Here is an 11,877-nt window from a genome sequence, read left to right as displayed (position 1 = left end):
GGCCCAATCAAGCCCTGATAATAAAGCACCTATAAAATCCCTTCTTCCGCGCCGGACAGTATCGAATCCTACCATTGACAGCCTTTCAGCATTTAGAAAGAAACCGCGTCATGACCGCGTTATCGATTCAGAAGGTATGGTATCTCATGCTCATCACAACCTCACATATACTCATTCTGTTCTAGATGGCTCGCGCAGTCCATCAACATCGCCTCCCCCAGAGCCACCGCCAGAAAGGTCCGTCTTACTACCCTTCCAAACTAAATCACTAGCTGACCACACCCCCAGATTCATGAGACCAGGTCTCCACCACGATGATCGCTATCGCATGGTTGAAGACGAATTCCTCAACATGGCTCATCAATTCACCGTTCATCTTCATCGCGCAGAATATGACCGCTTAAAGAACCTGGCTAAGCACCAGAACGCGGATACTATTCGTGAGATAGAGCGTCCCATCGTTGGCCTGCCTACTCTCTTTGCGCGGCAACGTCAGGAGAGCACGCGCCGTGTATCCAAGCAGCGCAAACTTCTCGCTGACTCTTCCAACGAAAAAGACACGTCTTTTGCCGGGTCAAGCTTACAGGGTCTCATGGAAAGTCCAAGGAAGGAGCACAAGTGGATATCAGCAGGTCTAGCCGATGCGGCCAAAACAAGAGCTTCTGCTGGGTTTGGTTCACAAAAGATCACTCCGGTAAGGATGAGACAGATCACGAAGCCTGTATCAGGGAAGAAAAGGCAATTTCCCCTGGCAAATGACGATGAGACGGACGACGGAGATAATTTGGACCTTGCCACGCCTTCACGCAAGCCTGTAACGAAAGCAGCACGTTCATCCCACACTTCGAGTCCAGTTGTGTCGCACTCAGCACCACGGCCAGCGTTTAGTACACCCCGAACGAGCACGACTATGAACAAAACCTCACAATCAGGTTCCAACATCAGGCGGCCAACGACGGTACCAGGAGATAGCACGCGTGGTACAATTAAGCGCAACAATATTCACGAAGACATAGACGATGATGACATTTTTGGAATCACGAAACGAATGTCTGACCGCCGTAAATCAAGAGGGTTAGGCCGCAGAACAGAAGACAAAACGCCCGCCAAACACTCGCTTGACGAGATTCCCTCATTCATATAAGTACACTTTCACGAGGATTCCCAGTCTCATAATTAACACATGCATTCCTTGGGAAATCAAATCAATGCTTTTATTCGTGAGTCCTAATCTTCCATTGGCCTGTCCTGCACTGTAAGCTCATCAAAGTCGTCCAGTAACTCATCCATATCAACATGAGGAGCCTCATCATCTTCCTCGGTTTCAGCAACGCTCATCTCTTCCTCGGCCCGCTTCTGAGCCTTGTACAGGGCAAGCGTGGCACGGAGCTCCTCGTCTTCCTCGACATCTCTCAAGAACTGCTCGTACTCTTGATCCATGCGTTCTTGGTCTGCCTTCTTGGGAAGAAGCTCACCCTCGTCCTTGTTCATACGCTTGAGCTGCCAGTTTCTCTTGCGGTTCTTTCTGCGACCGGGGTAGTGCTTCTTGATTAGTATCACGTCGGGAATTGTTGACGAGTATGTGTTGGAGTTCTCGATCGCCTCGTATTCGGTATTGTTGAAGACGGTGCCAGCCAGGAGGTAACCCATAGCAGAGTCACCAGGTTGGAGAAGTCGGCCCATATGAGTCCTTGTGAAGTACGTTCGGTCGTTGACACCGAGGTCAGAAGCTCGGGCAACTGTGGCTTCGGCAAGCGTCCACTTGCCCTTCTGTGTTCCTGTGGTCTCAATGTCCATGACAACGAACTCAACGAGCTCACGGGTATCGGTCAGGGACAAAAAGGGGGCTCGCCAGTAGATTGGCGCACTGATATCACAAGTCTGGAGGGTTTGGGGGTCCAACAGGTAGACGGAAGTACCGATCTTGTGGCAGAGGAGGAGAGGAGAGATGTTGCCGGACTGCTTAGCCATCTTGATGGGCAAAGCAACCAAGTCGTCCTTGCATATAGGCACCAACTCGGCCGAGTATGTGAACTTGAACGACGCCTTGGAAGTGTGTACATCTTGAGAAATCAGCTCCTGGGAGGCCTTGGTCTTGACAGGCACCACGGAGTTGAGGAAGTCAATAAACTTCTCGGCCTGGTTCCTTTGTGAGAAGAAAAAGTCGATACCATCCTTGGCTTCTCTGATGTTAAGGGTATCCTTATGGGCGCCGTGCTTCATAATGAGTTGCTCGAGGAACAGGAAAGTTCGCTTGTGGAGAACCTTTTGGCGGACCTGGACAGCAGCTCGCCAAACGTTGGCAGTGTATGATTTGGCACACTCAGGGCACTGTTGGTACGCCACAACATAAATGACCTCGAAAGTCTGCTGGAGCAGCATGCCATCCTGGACTTCATCTTGGATAGTGATCTTGACCCTGATTCTTCGCGAGTGAGGCTCGGTCCAAATGAAACTAGCGTCGACAATACGGACTTTATTTAGACCTCGAAGTTTCTTGAGGCACAGGGCCAACAGTTCGCGGGATTCGGGAGAGGCGACAATCCAGCTGGTGGGGGGCATGAGCCATCGGTCGCAGTCTCGGCAGAAGTTGAGGGTCGCCTCTCGCTGGACGCCCTGTGAGATGTCGACAGTGAGCTTGATGCAGTCATAGCAGAGAGCTCCAGTTGATGCGGTTCCGTCGATGGGGGCACCACAGTTGCAGCAGAGAATACTGAAAAAAAGATACGGGTTAGCATTTGCGCCCAAGACGACGAGTGCGGGGTGTTTGCTAGAAGATCAAGACTCACGTTGCAGCACCCGTCTGCTGAGTGGTAGGGGCTATAGAGATAGGCTGGTCATCCAAATCCATCGACATGCTGGGCAACGATGTCTTGTGTGAATTTGATGGTGTTGTTTTGGGTTGAAATTGGACGATGCTCAGTGACTCTTTAAGAAACCAAGTAATAGTGGGAGAAATTGTAACGCCGCTGGTTGATAAGCAGCTTATCGGGCAGAATCTTTTTTGGCAGGCGCGGGGCAAATTTTGGAAAATGCAAGTGCTGCAGTCATAAAGTTCAGGGTCCACCTCACTTGGCTCGAATGAGATCTGATCATGCAGATCATTGGATGGGCCATCATGTTTTATATGGATATTTTGTTCTATTCCCCGACAAATCCAAGGTTTTTTGACGAAATCAGGCATTATAGACAATAAGGTAAAAATGACACAACTGTGTGGTTTATATGAAATTAAAAAATCTTGCTTAATACCCTCGTCACCTCGGCTGGCTGATCTTCGCCATCCATCTTCTTCTTTGCAAGAGGAACTTGCTTGAACGAGCGCTTGACCTGTCGCACCGACTCGTCCTCCTGACCCTCTGTATGGGTCTCTGCCTTCCTCTTCTTGGCCTTGGCCTTGACCGCCATGCCGTCCAGCATCTTTGCCTTCTCCACGTTTCTGACAAACTCCTTGTTCTCCTTTGTTGATTTGCTGATTTCGGCTCTCATGCGGCTGGAGCGCTCTGCGTTCTCGGCAGCAATTTGCTCTGTGAGGTTGTGCCACTTGAAGCCCTTGAGGTATAGTAGGTTCCATAAATCATCGTGGTAGTAGCTGCCCTTCTTGCCGCCAATAGTGCGCGCGTTGAGAAGATCGCAGACGGCCTTGGCATCCTTCTTCTTGGTAAATTCGACCCAACCCTCGGTATAGGAGCGCTTCTTGTTGCCACCGGCGCGAACGCGGCGGGCGTGCGAGGCTGGGTCCTCGGGAGCGAGGAAGATGCGGTTGATGGTGCCGTAGGGTTCGAGGAGAGATCGCAGCTTAGCTGGTTTCATGAAGGGAGGTATACGAGAGAGGTAGACAACGCCTGACTTCTTGATAGCGGCTTCGGATGCGACGAGGTTCTTCTTTGTCAAGGTCCTTGTAACGTCAGGCAGTTCTGTTGATGTTGTGTCTTTTGATTTGCGCTTTGGCTTTTCGGGCTGATCTTCCTTCTTGTCTTCCTCTTGTGTCTTCTTTGAGTCCTTCTCAGTCGCTTCGTCTTCGTCGTCGCTTCCAATGTCGCTTCCTGGGTCGTCTTCGTCGTCAGACTCAACTTTCCGTCGCTTGGCGCCGCGGCCACCCTTTTGCATATCATCTTCTTCGGAATTGTAGCCGATATCGCTATCCGCATCACTGTCAGCGATTTCTAGGAAATCGTTCTTGGTTTCGGGCGCCATATCGAGTAACGTTTGCGATTGTATGGCAGCTATTGGGATCGGTGTCTCCCTATGCGAGGCTGGAGAAGCAAGTGTAGAAAAAAAGTAGTTCGCTGATAAGATAAGACTTTTCGCGATCCCTTGCTCAGACTGCAGGGGTCAGTTGAGTCCTGTCTCAAATTGGAGTATCGAGTCATGTGACTTGGAGGGGTAGCCATCGACGTCACTGATAAGAAGTTTCGACGAGAATCTGTAAGAGCTTCACGACAACTCTACCTACTTAGATAGGTGCTATATACATTTAAGATGTTGTTGTGTAGGTTTATATGAATGTAATCACATATGCATCATAAGTCAACCTCAGATTAATGATTAATATAGTTCAAAGATATGCAGTGAAGCGGTTTTGATCTCTCATTTGCCTTCAGCTATATGTCTCCCAACTACCCTTGAGTGAAGAACCGTGAATTGAATCAAGTCGGCGACTGGCTCATTTCTAATCAATCTCATGACTTATCTACTCTGTCCTATCAATCTCAAATGATATACTATCATGTCGTATCATATCATAGCGGGGTTTGTCTTCATGAGACCGCCGAGGTCGGTACTTCAAATGCGCAGGACCTAGGATTAATCAACGTGGGGCAACACCGCGAGCCGCGAGCCGCCAACCGCCGTCATGGGAGGTGTTACCTTGACTGAGATAGGTTTACTCATGACCCCCAACTCATATACTCCACTTCCAACCTCCAAAGTGGCCAACTACAAAGATATATACTAACTTGGTCAACTCTACTCTTTTCTTTCATTCATCTCACTCTTACTTGAGTACTTCACACACATAAACGTCAATATGTCTGTTGAAACAATCACCACAATCTCCCCAAACACAAACGAGGCCATCCTCACCAGGAATGGCGCCTCTGCTGCTGACCTTGAGTCTCTTCCCAAGGTCGCCGCTGAGGCTTTCCAGAACTACCGCAAGACAACGTTGAAGGAGCGTCAAGCCATTGTTCGCAAGTTCCTCGACGGTCTCTTGGCCAAGAAGGATGAGCTTGGTGAGGAACTGACTGTGCAGATGGGTCGCCCCATTTCCTACACACCTGGCGAAGTCGCCACAGCCGTTAAGCGTGGTGAATACCTCCTCAAGATTAGTGACGAGGCCCTTAAGGATACCGACGGCGAGGCCGAGAAGGGTTTCAAGCGCTTCATCCGCAAGGTCCCTGTCGGACCCGTTCTCATCATCTTTGCGTGGAACGTAAGTGCTGGCCTCGCTTTGTTACATCGCAAGCCCATTCGCTGACTCTGTGTTACTAGTACCCTTACCTCATCCTGGTTAACTCTCTTATTCCCGCTCTTCTCGCAGGATGCAGTGTAATCCTCAAGCCCTCACCTCAGACCCCCACCATTGTTGAGCGTGTCACCGATCTTCTAAAGGAGGCGGGCTTGCCCGAGGGCGTTTGCCAGTACTTCCACTGTGGTTCTCCCACAGTCATGGAGACCATTGTGCGCGATCCCAAGATCGAATTGGTTTGTTTCACTGGCTCTGTGGCTGGAGGTCTTGCTGTGCAACAAGCTGCATCTGACCGCATTGTAAATGTCGGTCTGGAGTTGGGTGGCAAGGACCCTGCCTATGTCCGATCAGATGTCGATATCGACTGGGCTGCTGCAGAGATTGTTGATGGTGCTATTTTTAACTCTGGCCAGAGCTGCTGCTCTCTTGAGCGTGTTTATGTAGTCGAGAAGATCCACGATCAGTTTGTAGAGGCTGTGCAAAAGGTGCTCAAGAGCTACAAGCTCGGAGATCCATTCAACAAGGAGACTCAGATTGGACCTGTCGTGTCAAAGCGATCAAAGCAGGCAGCCGAGGAACATATCAAGGACGCCGTTGACAACGGTGCCAAGGACGCGACTCCCGAAAACGAGACTTTTAGCAACCCTCCTCCCAAGGGTAACTTTGTGAAACCCACCCTTCTCACGGGCGTCAACCACAGCATGCGGGTCATGACTGAGGAGTCATTCGCCCCAATTAGTAACTTTCCTGACAACGTTTTACTAGTACCTCTGCTGACCACGATACAGTCCCTGTTATGAAGGTTAAGGATGACAGCGAAGCCATCAAGTATATGAACGACAGCGAGTTTGGTTTGACAGCCAGTATCTGGACCAAGGACACAGACAAGGGATACGAGCTGGCCGAGGAGGTGGAAGCAGGCACTGTTTTTGTCAACCGATGCGATTATCCGGCGCCGGTACGTTCTTTTTTTGCTTTTGCCCAAATACAAAGCGACTCTGCCCTTGTGTAATGAGTGATATTTTACTGACTGATTGTCAATAGGACCTGGCATGGACTGGCTGGAAGAACTCTGGCAAGGGACAGACACTTAGCAAGTTTGGCTTTGACCAGTTTGTTAAGCTCAAGAGCTACCACCTTAAGGATTACCCCAACTAGAGGGAGGGCTTTTGGTTGATGGTTAAAGAGTTGCGTTGTTAGTCGGACACGGTTAGGATGTTTGACAACAATGACTCTGAATAATGAGACGACGTCTGTGTTGGAATGAATCAAAATAAACTGCAAGCAAATGCAAACATGATATTGTTTCCTACAGATGATGCACGCATCGTTTATCTTAGCGACTGGGCTGGGCTGTCTCTTGGAAGCGATTCCCCTGGCGAGAAAGAGAGGCAGGAAGTGAGACGAGACGTTTTCGATAACGGGCGAGCAAGACAGTGATGATTGACTGTCAGCTGCATTCGGTAATTTATGGCAGAGTCGAACAATCTGCGACAACCAGTCACACTTGAACTTGTGCGTGCAAGGAGAGGTGACGACATGTGGACTCACTCAATAGAGTAGAACACATACATCTACGTGGTAGTTAGACGCTGGCTAGCAAGGTACTGTGCATTCAATTGATAATATTAGCGTGATTTTTGTTCTTGCTCCCTTTATTAGTGAGTTAATAGTAGGTTGCGTGTTGTGTAGTAGGTTAGTAGGTAGCACAAGCAATTGACCGCCCGGAGACGCCACCACTTCTTCCTGGAGGGCATTGCGTATATGATATTGAAGGTGCCCTTGTACATGGATGCAATCTCATTTAATAATGATCGGGCCAATAAATCCCACACAAAGGAGTCACGTCAGTTCGACCGTGCCCTCATTAATCGTTAGTATTGATAGATTAGTTTGCGAGCTAGTTTGCAATGGTACGAATATAGAACCATCAGCCACGTTGGGTCCTCCTTGCGGTCCCTTCTCTTTCACTTGTGACCCATTCTGGGTCGCACCAAGATCGCACCTACTAAGCGGTCACCTTGAGCTGAGACACTAGCTCAGTCGGTACCCCGAAGCACTGGAATTCCAGTGTGCTGGGGCGGCATTCCAGAACAAAATACAGTGGTGGTAGGTCTGGTCTGCCCTGCACGCGGAGGGATGATGCCCGCTTTCAATAGACACAGCATTTGCATCTAGATACATCCAAAGGTCTTTTTGATTCACTCCTTCTTTCTTTGTCTACTTACTTCGTATCTTATATTAATTGGCTTTTGCCTCTTTTCTTCTTATTTTTTCTCACTAAACCAGTCTCCATCTTTTTCTCTTTCTTATTAGCTTACGTTACTTGCCTTGTACTGCTTGAGTGCTTGTGCTTGTGCGTGCTTGCTTTGCATACTACGTGCATTCCTGTCCTTCCTCTTGATATCTGTCTAAGCTCCACCACTTCTCAACTCTCCTTCCACTAACTTACACGACCATCCTCTTCGCCGTTCATTCCAATCCAACCTGGTACCTGAATTTAGTGAGACTTCAAGTCTAGATTAAACAGCCCGAACCTCTCTCTGTATCAAAAACATACCAGAAGTCAAACTCCACCAACCACTCACACTCACCATCTTTCAAAAGGCCGCGTGCCTAGTTTCCCTTCTTTGTTCCTGTCAGACTAGAGAAAACGAGGCTTCAGCTACTGCTTGAGCACTGACAATTTACTATCTATTACATTCATCCTGTGCTTTATTCTTCATTTCCGCCTTCTTCTTCTCTCTTTTACAAAATTGCAATCATCCGCCTCTTTTACGCTTCTTCTTCTTCTCTCACTTTTTCTTTTCTTCTTCAGTCAGCCTCTTTCCCAACCATTCTCAGCTGAGCTCTGGAACACCCAGCCCTGGTTTGGCTTTCTCTCGTTATTCTACTTCGCCTTCTTGATCTTCTCTTCAAGAGATATATAAATCTCCATTAAGAAGACTCAATGGGATCCACATCCTTTTACGCTTCCGAGAGACGAGATCCTCGGTGTTTTGACCTTCCTTTCAATCGTCTTCGATCATCAGCCCGATCTTCAACCATGCATATCTCAGACGACTTCAACATGCTCCGTGAGCGTGTTCAGACTATCATCCGCCAGCGAAGTCGCAAGGAGAAGCGCAGCTTGGATATTGTAAGTCCAACACGATCCAGTATACTGTCTTGGTGTTGTTGAACTAACAATCTACTTATAGTCTGCACCTTTCAACTTTGAAAAGAACCCAGTCAACCTTCCTGGCGTTTCAGAGGAACAGTAAGTCTGCTCTCATATACAACATAACATTTTGAACAACAAAAGCTAACTCTTCTAGACTCTCCATGCTTCGAGAACAAGCTGCCGCCAGTCGAATTGGCATCGCAGACCATCCCGGTCCTTGCCCCATCGCTCCTCGCTCGCCCTGCTCGACATCAAGCCTATTCTCCCATCCAGTACGACCAGCTATGAAATCGGTTCCCACATGCGACTCGGTCTCCTCCACCGACAGTCTTCACTAAACGAATGTCGACATGATAATCAACCTTGCATTGCTTTATTTGTTTTTCACATGACCATTTAGAAATTTGTCAGACGGGGCGTCTCAACATAGAAAGGAAACACATCACTTGTTTGTTTAAGTAACACGGTTAACGGAAGGCTGCAATAATATTATTGTACGATACACATGTAATGAAATCAAAAGGGAATCACGGTTCACATGGATGGAAAAGAGAATGGGCATCTACGGGACCATGGGAAGGGGAACATCAACGGAATATCATCATACGCGGCGTATAATCGAATCTGAATTAATTAATTAATTTCCTCACTTTCATCTCAAAGACCCACCCATGATGGATGACATGGCTTGTACTCACTTCAATGTTTCTCACGCGCGTTGCTCAGGAATGTAAACGAAACAAAAAGTCGTTGGTGGGGAGAGCGCCATAACATGGCATGACATGTCTCATTTCATTCACATGTTTAAGACATGCATGCGTCCTCGCTTCGCTTCTCTTAGATCGATCAGATCAAACTGAATCAGACCCAACCAGCGTACACGTCCAGGCTCTCGGAGCGAACACCCTCCATCTCTCCTTTAACGGCGAGGAGCTTGACCTTTGTGCCCTTTTCCGCTGCCCACTTCTCCAAGAACACCTCTACTCGCTGCTTCGTCTCCTCGTCGTCCTTCATCAAGAGAGCCAGGGCGTCGTAGCCACCTGCACCGGGGACCACACCGCCGTGGACTCCTTCGACGGTGCTGAGGGCGTCGAGGAGCTCTGTCTGGCTCTCGGGCTCGATGGGAACATCACTTGCACTGCCCATCTCTCTAATCTTCTCTCGCACAGCATTGATCTTCTCAGGCAGCTGCGCAACATCGCCGGCGTTAAGAGTAGCAATCAATTGCTCGTTGCGGCTCTGCAGCTCGTCCCAAAGGGTCTTGGAGTCTTCGGGGTTTGAGGACTTCCACGCGAGGACCTTCTTGACCATACCGACAGTTTTGCTTCCGCAGTCGACATCACACATACGCAGAACAACACCCTTAGGCATGGTGACAGCATCCTTGAGAACCTCAACATCCCACTCAGACTCGCCATCGACAAGCTTTACCAAGGCATCGGCGAAGCCAGCCACACCAGGCTCGGGGATCTTGTTCAGCGTAGCTGGAGAAAAACGTCTGTACCGGCAGGATCCATAAACAGCTGTCGCGACATCGAAGCCCGAGCCAACCTTGCCTTGGGCAGCACAGTGAGCAGCCTGGGCCAAGTTATGCAACGTCCTCTTTCCCTTGTCGGAATCAATGCTAAAGAGATCCTCGGGTAGATAATGAACAAGGAGCGAGGCGGTTAGTGAGGTGACAAGGGCAGCGGAAGAACCAAGACCAGTCTTGTTAGCATTGCTCAGGGTCACAGGGAACTTGGCGAAGCGGCCCGAGCGAGTCGTGTCAGACTCCGAGTGAGAGTAGTAATCATTGTCCGCAAGGATGATAAGGCGAGCAGATGCCAAGCTGTGACTAGGACGGTGCCCAGCGACACGGTCGATGTAGGTGAGAGCATAGCTAAGAGTCGTCTCGACGAAGGGATTGGGGTTGATCTGAGCTCCGCTACTGAAGAGTGAGTATTTAAAAAATGAGTACAACGCTTTGAAGACGAAGGTTTGTGTTGAAACGTTGATGATTGGCTTGGGTCGGACGATTCATGTTGATCGACCAACCTATCACGGACTCGAAGCTGTCTGGGCGACTAGCCATCCAACATATTTCCCCTCGGTGATACAATATTCGCATATCCAGATAATTCATGAGTATATGTGAGAGAAACCACTTACACTTGCAATTGAGTAACTTTGATACCGCCGCCCTCGCCAGCAAGGTGATATCCATACCGCCATTGCGCATCAAGGAACTGAGGGCTATCAACCACGATCTCAGTGAGCTGCACACCAGCAGTCGTGTGGATATCTCCTGCAATGATATTGATGCGAGCATTGAGACCGAACACAAAGGCCGTGTACTCCTGGTCTAAGACGAGATACCCGCCAGCGAGGAAGACCTTGCCAGGAGCCGAGACGGCGATGGTGGGGTGTTTGAGGCTCATTTTGAGTGAGTGATATGTATATGTATGACGGCAAACAAGTGAGGTGAGGATGAAGGACGAAGTTGATATAAGGCACAGACAGAATAGAACCCTTGACTATGAGTCGAACTTCCTATCTAGAACCGCTTGCAATGCAATGCAATGCCGAATCGAGAAGAATCATCAAACGCCAGCGGGGCCTCATTTCTAGAACACACAGTGCATGCGAGTACGATTACGACGAAAAACACACTGTAATATCCCAATATAATCCGAGGCATAGAAACAAATCGCCCAATGATGTTCACTTTAGGCTTCAATAGAGTTTCGACCAATTTGATTTAAGCCTTGAAATTAGTCAACAGGCAGTATCAACATTTCAAACGCAATGCCGTGTACTCGTCATCTCTTTCAAGGGTCAGAAAGTCTCAACTCCATACCTCAACCCAATATAGGTAATAAACCACAACTCCGCTTCCATCGACAAAACATATTCACAAGGCATTTAAGAGTAGAGACATATAGTTAATGGCAAACCCGCCATTTCTTCAATGGTGTATTGTATTGATGATACAAGCAGCAGGACCCTGCTATGCTTTCCTTTGACTTGACCAAGTATTTCCTGGCCCTAATCTTTTCCTCCCAGCTGATATATAACACGCCCGGCCCCTTCTATGCTGCTAACACGAACTGCCATGATATGTCATGACACGACATGTAAATGATTTCCCTTTCTTAGAGTGGTGATGATCTATCCAGGGAACGTCCGACCCCAAACACAAATCATTCAGAGACAAACGCTCCACGTAAAATCCTTTTTTTGATTCCCAAACGCCGTCCCCATTCAA

The 11,877-nt window shown here is 48.7% G+C and overlaps 6 protein-coding genes across 6 annotated transcripts; 3 read left to right on the top strand and 3 right to left on the bottom strand.

Moving 5' to 3' along the window:
• Positions 1-136: 136 nt before the first annotated feature.
• FGSG_13633 (uncharacterized protein) lies at positions 137-1,144 on the top strand (the record flags this gene model as incomplete). Its single annotated transcript, XM_011329659.1, has 1 exon — positions 137-1,144. One exon carries the CDS (start codon positions 137-139, stop codon positions 1,142-1,144), a length of 1,008 nt encoding a protein of 335 aa, XP_011327961.1.
• An 83-nt stretch (positions 1,145-1,227) lies between these two features.
• Positions 1,228-2,914, bottom strand: FGSG_09760 (nonsense-mediated mRNA decay protein 3; the record flags this gene model as incomplete). The annotated part of the gene is made up of 2 exons (XM_011329658.1): positions 2,790-2,914; positions 1,228-2,713 (listed from the first exon to the last, which is right to left on the bottom strand). Exons 1-2 carry the CDS (start codon positions 2,855-2,857, stop codon positions 1,228-1,230), a joined length of 1,554 nt encoding a protein of 517 aa, XP_011327960.1. The 5' UTR covers positions 2,858-2,914.
• A 317-nt stretch (positions 2,915-3,231) lies between these two features.
• FGSG_09761 (uncharacterized protein) lies at positions 3,232-4,197 on the bottom strand (the record flags this gene model as incomplete). The annotated part of the gene is made up of 1 exon (XM_011329657.1): positions 3,232-4,197. One exon carries the CDS (start codon positions 4,195-4,197, stop codon positions 3,232-3,234), a length of 966 nt encoding a protein of 321 aa, XP_011327959.1.
• An 832-nt stretch (positions 4,198-5,029) lies between these two features.
• Positions 5,030-6,628, top strand: FGSG_09762 (uncharacterized protein; the record flags this gene model as incomplete). The annotated part of the gene is made up of 4 exons (XM_011329656.1): positions 5,030-5,434; positions 5,494-6,208; positions 6,259-6,428; positions 6,515-6,628. 4 exons carry the CDS (start codon positions 5,030-5,032, stop codon positions 6,626-6,628), a joined length of 1,404 nt encoding a protein of 467 aa, XP_011327958.1.
• A 1,888-nt stretch (positions 6,629-8,516) lies between these two features.
• FGSG_09763 (uncharacterized protein) lies at positions 8,517-8,971 on the top strand (the record flags this gene model as incomplete). Its single annotated transcript, XM_011329655.1, has 3 exons — positions 8,517-8,609; positions 8,671-8,729; positions 8,788-8,971. The coding sequence occupies 3 exons, from the start codon at positions 8,517-8,519 to the stop codon at positions 8,969-8,971; spliced, it is 336 nt and encodes a 111-aa protein (XP_011327957.1).
• A 523-nt stretch (positions 8,972-9,494) lies between these two features.
• On the bottom strand, positions 9,495-11,163 carry FGSG_09764 (uncharacterized protein; the record flags this gene model as incomplete). Its single annotated transcript, XM_011329654.1, has 2 exons — positions 10,782-11,163; positions 9,495-10,557 (listed from the first exon to the last, which is right to left on the bottom strand). Exons 1-2 carry the CDS (start codon positions 11,048-11,050, stop codon positions 9,495-9,497), a joined length of 1,332 nt encoding a protein of 443 aa, XP_011327956.1. The 5' UTR covers positions 11,051-11,163.
• Between the last annotated feature and the right edge of the window lie 714 nt (positions 11,164-11,877).

The sequence above is a fragment of the Fusarium graminearum genome, chromosome 4 (genome assembly GCF_000240135.3).
Source record: "Fusarium graminearum PH-1 chromosome 4, whole genome shotgun sequence".
Taxonomy (NCBI): Eukaryota; Fungi; Ascomycota; class Sordariomycetes; order Hypocreales; family Nectriaceae; genus Fusarium; species Fusarium graminearum.
This window is presented reverse-complemented; position numbering and strand designations above follow the sequence as displayed.